A 13,071-nucleotide genomic window follows, 5' to 3' on the forward strand; every position below is an offset into this window, starting at 1 on the left:
ACAACAACAAAAAAAAAACAACAACCTAATAATCCAAAAATTAGTACACCTAAATGAATATGCAGGGGAAATAAAAGTTAACAAACAGCAAAAACCTTTAGTTGAAATTTTGTAGTTTGCAATTTTTTTTAGCAATAACTTGCTAATTTGCACCAAAATTACACTTCATATTCACTGTGAAATGGATGAAAATATTCTTTTTTTCAAAGGGGGTGTGCTCATTTATGCTGAGCAGTGTATGCTATTGGATAACCTCCTGAGACCCTGCCTATTGACTTGTGTCCTATGTATTGGACATTGGGTTTTCATGAATTTTTTGAGCTACTCTGTCAAGTCCTGTTGTACTGTTCAGAGGACATCCTGGGCTTTCTAGTGAAATGTCATTTGATTGGCTGGCATGCTAGAAACCACTTCTTACACTGCATCCAAAATGGCTGACACACAAAAAGGCACATTTTATGGGAAGGAGAGAGGCATGTAAAATTTTGCTTTTTAAAAGGTTTTTTCCTATTATTATTACATATATATTTGTTTATTAAAGTGTCGGGAACAATACATTTAGCTTTCAAAGCGGTTAACTTGTTTGTGTTTTAAAATATCATCCTTTTTAAATGTCCACTATAGTGGACACCAGGACCATCTTAATGTAATTAATGACTGCATGTTGTAGGAGGCAGAACTGAAGCAGAGAGGATTCTTTATAAGATAGTTGAGGGAGACTCTGATTTAGAGTCTGGCAATCAGACAATTAGAGAATTAGAGACAATAAGAGAATGACGATCAGTTTTAAATCACTTTTATGTTAAATTTGTTTGGGATTAACATCACTTCTTTTTTGTTTTTGTTTTGTTTTTTTGAGTTCGGCTCTCTTTCAGACTAAACTGTTTCAGGAATTTCAATACAAAAGGAAAAAATGGCATTTGTTTTGTTTTTGTTTCAATAATATTGGATTATTATCCCTTTACAGCCATATCCTGTAGAGTTTAGTTGTCTGAGGGGTGGTCGTTTTGAATTAAAATGGTCCTGTGGTCCACTAGTGGACATGCTGTAAAATTAAAAATAAAAACTAAATGTAAAAACTCTAAACTGAATATCTTTTTTTTAACCCAAAGAATGCAGAAAATCACAGAAAAAAGAAGAAAATTTCTTCGGGTCTCAGGAGGATATCATAACATACACAATATAATAAAAAATATAGTTGAAGTCACAAATATTCGCCCTCCTGTGAATTTGGTTTTCTTTTTCAAATATTTTCCAAATGATGTTGAACAGAGGAATTTTTCACAGTATTTCCCATATTTTTTTCTCCTGGAGAAAGTTTTATTTGTTTTATTGTTTTTAATTGTTTTAAAGCCATTTCAAGCTCAATATTATTAGCCCCCTTAAGCAATATTTGTTTTGGATTTTTCTCCAGAAAAAATCAACAGTGACTTGCCTAATTACCCTAACTTTAACCCAATTAACCTAGTTAAAAGTGCAGTTGGTGATAGCATAATATGTTTGAAACACCGTCTCTCCCTTGCCGTCAAAAGCCATGCCTTAGTACTTTAGAATACTACAATTCCCAATGAAAAGCTGTCTCATATCTAGCACGTTTTCAGTTGTGTAGCAGCAGAACTTATCATAATGTGCATTTCATGCATGCAAGGATCGCTGGTCTCACTCTGTCACGCTTTGTCCTAAAGTGACTACTGTGTGCTTAGTGGTTGGCCAGCGGCGTGCAGGAATTACACTTATTACTAAACCATATGCTATTTCAGACTGAATATTCAGAGTAGCGGTGAACAATATAGGGAGCGCGTCACAAGTTGTCATTGTTCAAACATGAACCAATGAATATAAAAGAGACTTCAGCTCAGTAAAGCAGGCTAGGAATAACACTATTACTGATGTTTTGTTGTTAAACTAAATAAAATCTACATTATTGATGCTGTAAAAGGACCGTATGAAACTGATAATACTCACATCAATCTTTCACCGGGAGATATCAGTGGCTGAACAACACTTCTGTGCATATAACCCATTCATAACACAACACAATCTACATCAGCTCTGCGTGACTTAAGGAGTTTTAAAACAGAACATGACCTGTCTAACAGAAATACTTCAGCCATGGTGTCGTCCTTCCTCCACGCCCGCGTGAAGGAGCATCGGCGGGTCTGTGTCAACGGGTGCACAGTTGTTCAAATCTACATTTGCAGACAGATAGTTTGGGCTACTTATCAGACCTATGGGAATTATGCTGCACCTTTAAATGTCACTTTAATCTGAAAACTTCTGTAACACGGGGAGTGACAACTGAGGTGAGGATCCACGTGCAGGTTTATTGGGTAGTCAGGCAAGCAATGGTCAACACAGGTGCAAACAGATGTATAAAGGCAGTCCAGAATCATAGTAAGAGCATCTGGTAGTAACGTGACGTTGTGCGCCGAGGCTTCGAAGCATGTATCAAAAAAAGATACATCCCGCAGTGAAGCGAGTTTGATTCGTTTTGCCATCATCACATGATCAGTGACGTCCGAAGCTTCATTTTTGCCTATACCTACGTGACTGCTTCGAATTTTGATTCAAAGGTTTAAACACTCCTATGGGTTAGTAAAGTGTATAGAGAGAAATTAGGCATCGATTACATACATTTCTAATGTTTCAAAGCACTGCACCGGTCCCATACACCAGTAACTAAACTAAAATACAATAGTAATTTATAGTATAAAGGCTTTGAAGCATACTAGTGTATTTTTACAACTATCTTTGAAGAAAATCACTCATATCGTAGTATAGTGTTTAACGGATGCCAGCTGGCGACTGCAATTCCGAAAGCATTACTCACATAGCCTCCTCCTTAGAGCAGTGTTTCCCAACCCTGTTCCTTGAGGCACACCAACAGTACATATTTCGAATGTCTCCCTTATCTGACCCATTAACTTCAGGTGTTGGCGTCTCTTCTAATCTTCTGATGAGTTGATTCAGGTGTGTTTGATTAGGGAGAGGTTGAAAATGTGTACTGTTGGTGTGCCTTCAGGAACAGGGTTGGGAAACACTTCCTTAGAACATTCGCCTCCCTTGCAGGAATTGCTGGATCGATCCCTGCTTGGAACGGGACTAGTTGTAAAATGATAAATGTAAGTGCTTTTGAATACCTTGGATTTAACTACAGTCATCGGTCGTGTAATGTAACATACCTTATGTGTAAAAACTAGAGTAATTTGTTTAGATTACTGTTGTTGTATTACTACATGAATGAGTTGGTCTGTTGTGAACATTTGACATTGCAACTCAGTGCTTTCTCACACTCTAACCAGAAGAGGTCCTCATCGAGCTCTGATTTAGAAAGCTTCGAGTAACGAATCTTTTTCCGATTCAATTGAGTCGAGCGCTTCACTGGGTCAAAAAGCTTCATTTCACCATCACTAGTATCAGGTGAGAGGTCGGAAGGCAGGCGGCAAACAGGGACAAAAAGACAAACTTGGCAAAGGTCAAAACAAGACAAGGAAAACTTGTTGAAACGTCACTTTACAGATAACAAGACTCGGCAATGGAAAGGAGTGTGTGCTGCTTAAATAGTGTGTGTAATCAGTCTTTGACAAACCTCAGGTGGTGCGAGTGTAATCAGTCAAAATGAGGAAGCATGTGTGTGTGTGAACGGAGTGCATGTATGAAAATGTAGTCCAGAAATGGTGGAATTGTAGTCCATATGTGAAGTGCGTGCAAACCAGCGATCTACGTAGGGAGTTACGATTGCTGGTGATCGTGACACTTGAAATAAATCTGGTCAAATATTATGTGCTGTCTGTCATCATGACAAAGATTAGAAATGAGTTACATGTAAATATATAAAAGAAGTCAAATTTTACAGGAGGGCTAATAATTCTGAATAATTCACAACTCTCTCAATACTATACAAAGATATAGCTGCTCGATTCAGAATAGTTTGTGTTGAATAAATAAATTAATAATTTGTGATTGTCTGCTGTTGTTTACAGGAGTACATTGATTATAATGGAGGTCCTGGAGTGCAGCATATAGCGCTGAACACCTCCAACATCATCCAGGCTGTATGTTCACAACTCATTTCATTAATATTTGAGCAAAATCATGTCATAAAAAGTAAAAGTGTGGAACTCTCTCCTGATGATTCAGATTGTGAATCTTCGCGCTCGAGGGCTGGAGTTTCTGTCCGCTCCTGATAACTATTATGAAAGTCTGAGAGAGAAACTGAAGACGGCAAAAATCAAGGTGAAGGAGGACCTGAAGACCCTGCAGGTGAGAGAGAAAAATGACAAAAATCACACTACACTACCTGACAAAAGTCTTGTGGTGGATCTCAGTTGTAAGAGCAGCAAATAATAACTCGACTTCTAGTTGATCATTTGGGAAAGTGTCAGAAGGTGGATTTTTCCCTTGAATCATCTGTTGATCTGCATCCCAATCATCACCAATACTGCAGAAGACCTACTGGAACCAGCATGGAGCCAAGATTCTCACAGAAATCAGTCAAGTTTGGTGAAGGAGAAATCATGGTTTGAGGTTATATTCAGTATGGGGGCGTGCGAGAGATCTGCATCATCAACAGCCTGAGGTATCAAGACATTTGTGCTGCCCATTACATTACAAACCACAGGAGAGGGCAAATTCTCCAGCAGGATAGCGCTCCTTCTCATACTTCAGCCTCCACATCAAAGCTCCTGAAAGCAAAGAAGGTCAAGATGCTCAAGGATTGGCCAGCCCAGTCACCAGACATGAACATTATTGAGCATGTCTGGGGTAAGATGAAGGAGGAGGCGTTGAAGATGAACACAAAGGATCTTGATGAACTCTTGGAGTCCTGCAGGATTGCTTTCTTTGCCATTCCAGATGACTTTATTAATCAGTGATTTGAGTCATTGCAGAGATGTATGGATGCAGTCCTCCAAGCTCATGATGGAGTCAGACACAATATTCATTCTGTTTCCACTGCAGCATGAGCACATATTCTATACTGGACATTATTGAAGGTTCAGTGATGAGACTTTTATCTAAGCAGAGTCAGACCTTACTGTCCTAATCAAATCATGAATAATCAAGACATAATCAGATTTTAATGTGCTCAAATAAGCATCATCACCTGTTTCTTAATGGTAGCTAATAATATTGACCTTAAAATTGTTTTTTAAAGACTGATTTTATTCCAGCGGACTTTCTCCAGAAGAAGACTGTGACAATTTTCTTGGTCTGATAAACATCACTTGCAAAATATATAAAAAATAATACAAATAATTTTGGCTTCACCTGTATGTCTCGGAAAATGCTCCTTTAAATACAGAAGCACATTGGCATTTTGCATATTACATTTCAAAAGGAATTTTGCAACTCATACAACACAGATCTGCAGGATTAAGATCTACTATTGTGTCTTCTTTCAATGCAGGAGTTAAAAATCTTAGTAGACTTTGACGATAAAGGATACCTGCTGCAGATCTTCACCAAACCGGTGCAGGACAGACCCACGCTTTTCCTGGAGGTCATTCAGAGGAACAACCACTTTGTGAGTAGGACATACATACACATTATTCATTCATTCATTCATTCATTCAATCATTTTCCTTCGACTTAGTCCCTTTATCAAAGGTCGCCACAGTGGAATGAACCGCCAACTATTCCAGCATATGTTTTGCACATTGGATGCCCTTCCAGCCACAACCCAGTGCTAGGAAACACCCATACACACTGATGCACTACGGCCAATTTAGTTAATTAATTTCCCTATAGCGCATGTGTTTGGACTGTGGGGGAAACCGGAGCACCCAGAGGAAACATGGGGTGAACATGCAAACTCCACACAGAAATGACAACAGGCATAGCCAGGACTCACACCAGCGACCTTTGTGCTCTGAGGCCACAGTGCTTACCACTGAGCCACCCTTACATGTATTATATTATATTATATTATATTATATTATATTATATTATATTATATTATATTATATTATATTATATTATATTATATTATATTATATTATACTGTATTATATTATATTATATTATATTATATTATATTATATTATATTATACTGTATTATATTATATTATATTATATTATATTATATTATACTATATTATATTATATTATTTTATATTATATTATATTATATTATATTATACTATATTAAATTATACTATATTATATTATATTATATTATATTATATTATACTATATTATATTATATTATATTATATTATGCTATATTATATTATATTATATTATATTATATTATATTATATTATATTATATTATATTATATTATACTGTATTATATTATACTATATTATATTATATTATATTATATTATATTATATTATACTATATTATATTATATTATATTATATTATATTATACTGTATTATATTATATTATATTATATTATATTATATTATATTATATTATATTATATTATATTATATTATATTATACTGTATTATATTATACTATATTATATTATATTATATTATATTATATTATATTATATTATACTATATTATATTATATTATATTATATTATATTATACTATATTATATTATATTATACTATACTATACTATATTATATTATATTATATTATATTATATTATATTATATTATATTATATTATATTATATTATATTATATTATGCTATATTATATTATATTATACTATATTTTATTATATTATACTATACTATACTATATTATATTATATTATATTATGCTATATTATATTATATTATACTATATTTTATTATATTATATTATATTATATTATACTATATTATATTATATTATATTAAATTATACTATATTATATTATATTATATTATATTATGCTATATTATATTATATTATACTATATTATATTATATTATTTTATATTATATTATATTATATTATATTATATTATATTATATTATATTATATTATACTATATTATATTATATTATTTTATATTATATTATATTATATTATACTATATTAAATTATACTATATTATATTATATTATATTAAATTATATTATATTATATTATATTATATTATATTATATTATATTATATTATATTATATTATACTATAATTTATTATATTATATTATATTATATTATATTATATTATATTATATTATACTATATTATATTATATTATATTATATTATGCTATATTATATTATATTATATTATATTATATTATATTATATTATATTTTATTTTATTTTATTTTATTTTATTTTATTTTATTTTATTTTATTTTATTTTATTTTATAAATTTGCCTTCAACTGTTTTATAAATTATTTGTATCCACATATTTTGGATTAGTCAAAACAAAAAGCTATGAAATGGGCAAATTAAAGCATACAACATTCATTATTTACACAATAAACATTTTTAGAGTAATTTTAACCTAATTTTGTGTCATTAATGAACCGTTGGGTTAAGTTTTTCTGTTTAAAACAATTAATCCAGTGGCTACCGTTGTCCAAATCTTCCCAAACATGAGTTTAAACAAGCAAGCATTAGTATTATGATACAAAGTAATCAGGATACATGTAGGCTTTTTTATTTATTTATTTGCTCACACTTTACAATAAGGTTTCATTAGTTAGTGTACTTGTACAGCATTTATTAATCATAGTTCAACATTTACTAATGCGTTATTAACATACAAATATATGCTTGTTAACATTAGTTTATGCACTGTGAGTTAACATGAACCCACAATGAACAACTGTATTTTCATTAACTAACATAAACAAATACTGTAATAAATGTACTGTTCATTGTTTGTTTATGTTAACAAATGCATCAGCTAACATAATACAACCTTACTGTTAATAATTACAGCCCTAAAATCAGGATTAGAAATAAAATAACATCTTACATGGCAACTGAATACAATCTAATCTTGTGCAAGAAACTGTGGAAACACACACATATGATGGCAAAAGCAGAAACATGGCATTATGTGGCATTAGATGATCTATGTGTATGGGAGTACAGTAAATACAGTAGGGAATAGGGAGTGCGGGATCTGTCTGAACAGGCTCAGGGTTTTATTACGGGGCATTTTAACACTTGTGAAGTGAAGGAAACGCCTCAAGAGAAGACATTTCTACACAAACCACATTAAAGGCTTTATGGGCTTTTGTGATGTTTAAAAAATGTAAACGGAGCAAGAAAATGAACCCAGTGACACTACCAGATATATAAATATATATATAAAAAAATCAAATGTCTAGGATTATATTTGGTAAAACAACATTTTTAGTGGTATGAATTACACAGGATAATATGTATTATATATTAAGAATTATGGTGGTTCATTCCACTGTGGCCTCCCCTGATTAATAAAGGGACTAAGCTGAAAAGAAAATGAATGAATGAAGAATTAATCTTTCTACTTAAAAAAAATGCAATATTTTTAGCTTAATCTTGCTTAAATAATGCTTAAATATGCTTAATCTTTATTTTAAGGTAAAAACTCTCTATTAATAAACCCTTAACTAAGACTTTTGGGTCACACTTTACAATAAGGTTTCATTAGTTAATGTATTTGCTAACACACTGTTAAAAAAAACCTGGTTGCCTTCCATTGAACTTATATCATGTTAAACTGACTTAAAATAGTGTGTAACTTATACAATTAAGTTAGAACATGATTAACTTAGTTTAATAAGTTACAATGAATTATAAATGCTGTCATGGCAAATTTTTATATAGTTTTTTACAGTGCATGAACTATTTATGAACAATACTTGTTGATCATTTATTAATCATAGTTCAGCATTTACTAATGCATTAATAACTAATGTGAAATGACGCTGACAACAGGGGTGCGGATACAAACGCAGGATTTATTAACAGGAATGGTCCGGCAAGCAACAGTCAAGACAGGGGCAAACAGATGTAAACAGGCAAATCCAGAGTCGTGGTCATAAAACAGGCGGATGGCCAAAAGGCAGGAAGCAAGCAACATAAAACAAACAAAACAAAGCAAGAACATGGAAGGCAAGGAAAACACGTTGTAGTGTTCACAAACAGTATCACAAGACTCAGCCCTGAAGTGTGTGTGTGCTGTATAAATAGTCCTAGTAATTATTTCATGAGTAGCTTCAGCTGCGTCTGTCTGCAATCATGGGGATCTACGCCAGGTGTGTGAGTGGTGCATGACTGGAACTTGTAGTCCATTTAATGGCCGATTTGTAGTTTTATGCAATACTGTGTGTTTCCCAGCGATCTGCACAGGCTGGATCACTGGTGATTGTGACAAATAACATCCAAATTCAACATTAGTTAATGTACCGTGAGTTAACATGAGCTAACAATGAACAACTGTATTTGCATTAACATCAATAAATACTGTAAAAATGCAACCGAGGCTCATTCTGAAAACGTAGTCCCGAGGACGTTTCTGGAGACTGCGAATTATGTAGCCGGAGGTACGTATGGCTGCATTTCGTTTTTTAAGCGAACGCTGCGGGGCAGTATGACGCCATTCCTTTTAGCGCTCGCGGGCTGACCGCTTACCTTCGTGTGGAGGGGTTTCCCGCCGCAACCAGATTGTCCAGTTAGCTCGTCCTGTGCGTCGGCAGACTCTAGACGCAAGAGAGGAACTGACCACGACGAGCAGGGTTCGAGTCCAGGGAAGAGTGGTTCCAGAAATCCGGTAAGACTAAAACAGAATCCAAGAAATAAAGCGAAGAGGTTCATAACAGGGTGAGAATGTGGTAAAATCTGAAAACGTGGTAAAAATAAAAAAATGGATGAGGGCTTTTATTTTTCTGGACTGCTTTTGTAAATTGTTGGTTGGGTTTAGGGCGGGCAGGTCGATCGGTAAAATCGGTTGGGTTCGGGGAAGGAGGAGGGTGGGTCGGCCGGTCAATCATTCAGCCAGTCGGACAGACAGACGTTCGTTCGACAGCGGCCTCTGGTGGGTTCACGCGAGAACAGCGCGGGCGCGAACGGCACTCGCGGGGAGACGTCCGAGAAGCCAAAAAGGCGCACACAGCAGCCTCTCGCGGATTCGCGAAAACCAAAAACTGCAAAAATACATACCTCCCGGGACGTATTTCGCGGTCTCCAGAAACGTCCTCGGGACAACGTTTTCGGAATGAGCCTGGGTTGAATAAATGTATTGTTCATTGCATTAACATGAACTAATACAACGTTATTGTAATGTGTTACAAATGTTTTGCCTCCGCAAACATCTAATTAGCTGCTTAATAATAGTTATTAAGGTAGCAGTCGGGTTTAGGTTTTGGGTTATGGATGTAGTTCAAGATCATACTACTAATAACAGTAAATATGTTAATAATAAGCAGATAATAAGGCACTTGAACTAAAGTGTTGCCACCAATATTTTTGTGATATGTGCAAGCAAATTAAGAGTGAAACTTGTTTCTCTAATATTAAGGTTTGTTTTATGAATGTTAGTTAAATACATTATTGAAGGTATTTACCATTGGACTCTACTAATATTCACTTAATGCATTAAGGAATGATTGACGAAGCCTTCTGTTGTGTTTTGATGTGAGGTTTGACTGTTGTAGATGTGTAATATCTGAAATCATACAGCGGAGTGATATGAAGCTGTAGTGCGCTCGAAACCTGCCGGAACTACTTTAGCTGTGGCTTTAGCTCTGACAATAACAGCAAGCCTTAGAATGACTATCAGTCAATAAGAATTAAGCCTTCAACAGCTTAACAAGTGAAACTGTTGTTAACAAACAAGACTTTACTCTGATATGTGACTAAATCATGTGGTTAAATCCTACACCAATTAGTTTTTAATGTGTACAAAAGGATTTTTTCAAAGTTTGATTACTGACATACAATTTAACAAGCAAACACAGTTGCATTTTAAAGTAATGGTCTAATAGTTAATGTATTAACGAACATAATTTAAGTAGTGCCATTCGCGTCTGCTGTTCTTGCATAAACCCACCAGAGGCCGCTGTCGACTCACTTTTTGAGACTTTCTGACTGACTGAGCGAACGATCGGCTGACCCACCCTCCCCTTCCCTAAACCCAACCAATTTTAGCGATTGACACGTCCACCCACTTCCCTAAACCCAACCAACACGTTTCAAAAGCAATACAAAAATAGATTTTACCACATCCTCACCCTGCTATTCACGTGTTTGTTTTATATTTTGGATTCTTTTTTTGTCTTACCTGCTTTCTGGAACCACTCTTTACCGGACTCGAACCCCCGACTTCGTGGTCAACTCCTCTCTGCATGTCAAATGCAGACGTACGTGGCGTGATCGCCGTTTGCCTAGAGCACCAGTTCAGCTTGCTCCGGCTGATTACAACTTATAACACACAATTAAACAGACATATTGCAAACTACACAAAACGAGGCAACAATTTTAATGACACTTACATGTTCTGATCCTGAGGAAGAAGAAACTGGTCCATTTGAACTTTAAAAGTTACTGACAAAGTCCCTGTCAAAGTCTGACAGAGTCCCATAGTCTGTACTGCTCCTTCAATAGCAAACTGCCGACGAATCTCGCGCTGCAGCTTAGGTTATTGTATCAATCATCAGAGAAATGACAGGAGCAAACACAGCACTAGTTTGGCTATACTGTGGTGTTGTGAAAATGAACTTTAACCCTTTATTCCCCGCAGCCGAATCTCCATCTGTCAGTGATCGTCATCTTCAGTTATGATCAGTCCTGTGATCCCCTGCACTCAGCTAGTGTGTGGAGGGAAAGCGCGTGCACATTTTAACGGAACTGAAAGTACATATTTGATGATGTACCGTATCGGCGTCGATGCGATCAAACAAAAGATCCGAACCCAACTCGATTCATTTATTCGACTCTGAGTCAAATTTTTCACTAAAGAATCAATAGTTTTAAGCATGCTGCACCTTTAGATTTAAACCTCAGCTGGATGTTTTCATCCACTCAGAGCTGTGTTACACACTGCATGAAGCTCATTTTCAAAACCCATAATAGGGGCTCTTTAATTTGTCAGAGGCAGCTGATTGACAGAGTACACATATCATCTACTGCAAGGTTAACGGTTTTATTTTTCTCTGTGCCAGTAACAGTGATGTTCTCTTGGGTTTATCTGCAGGGTTTTGGAGCCGGAAACTTTAAGTCCCTGTTTGAGGCCATTGAGAAAGACCAGGACGCCAGAGGAAACCTGACCGTCCTCACAGCGCAGAACCAGAGCGTCCCTAAGGCCTTTCAATAAACACACACATGCGCACACGCACCCACGCACGTACACATACACACCCACGCACATGAACACACATACGCACGCAACCGCGTTATACACACACGCACATGTACACACACGTTGACATCCATGTACATAGCCACGCACACACATATGCACACAAGCACACACGTACACATACACGCACACATACGCACATTTTTACACCCACGCATGCAAACCCAAACACGTACACACACACAAGCATGCGTACACATGCACACACCCACGTACACACGCACACACATGCAAACATACATGCGCACACACGCTCATACACACATGCATGCACACGTACGCATACACACACACAATGGCAGACTCAATGGCGAGGACGATAATAAAGACAGCTCATACAGGAAATGAAGAGTGTGTCGCTTCTGTGTTATTTACGCTTTACATTCAAATGGATATTAGCTTAGCAACTTGAATGGTTCTTTACTGTTTTTAATACAAATATCTAAACCTTCTGGGCCACATTATAACATAAGTTTCCTTTAGTTGAGTTCGGGGCTTAATTCAAGCCAGATCTTGTTCTGGAAAATGTCAGATATTTGTGTTTTACGTTCCGCAGTGGTGGAAAGAGTACCGAAAATTCACACTCAAGTAAAAGTACCATTACTTGCCTAAAATGTAGTGTAAGTAGAGTAAAAGTATCTGCTGTAAATATTACTCAACGTATGAGTAAAAAGATAGACCTTTCAAGAGTACTCAAGAGTAGTGGGTGTTACGCTGTTAAATGCTGATACGTTTACATGTAATTTGTGGATGTGTGTGTGTGTAAACGTAACATTCTGTTGTGCATCTAGTTATTGCCCAGCAGGCACACAA

General features: G+C 35.3%; 1 protein-coding gene across 1 annotated transcript in view; it reads left to right on the forward strand.

Annotated features, from left to right (window-relative positions):
- Nucleotides 1-12,607, forward strand: part of hpda (4-hydroxyphenylpyruvate dioxygenase a) — a 42,006-nt gene extending 29,399 nt beyond the window's left edge. Inside the window, exons 11-14 of the mRNA XM_056457228.1 lie at nt 3,984-4,055; nt 4,141-4,263; nt 5,408-5,524; nt 12,094-12,607. Coding sequence (XP_056313203.1) covers nt 3,984-4,055; nt 4,141-4,263; nt 5,408-5,524; nt 12,094-12,213 — 432 coding nt within the window. The 3' untranslated portion in view covers nt 12,214-12,607. The remainder of the gene's footprint in view (nt 1-3,983; nt 4,056-4,140; nt 4,264-5,407; nt 5,525-12,093) is intronic.
- Nucleotides 12,608-13,071: the final 464 nt, after the last annotated feature.

This window comes from Danio aesculapii, chromosome 5 (genome assembly GCF_903798145.1).
Source record: "Danio aesculapii chromosome 5, fDanAes4.1, whole genome shotgun sequence".
NCBI classification, from domain to species: domain Eukaryota; kingdom Metazoa; phylum Chordata; class Actinopteri; order Cypriniformes; family Danionidae; genus Danio; species Danio aesculapii.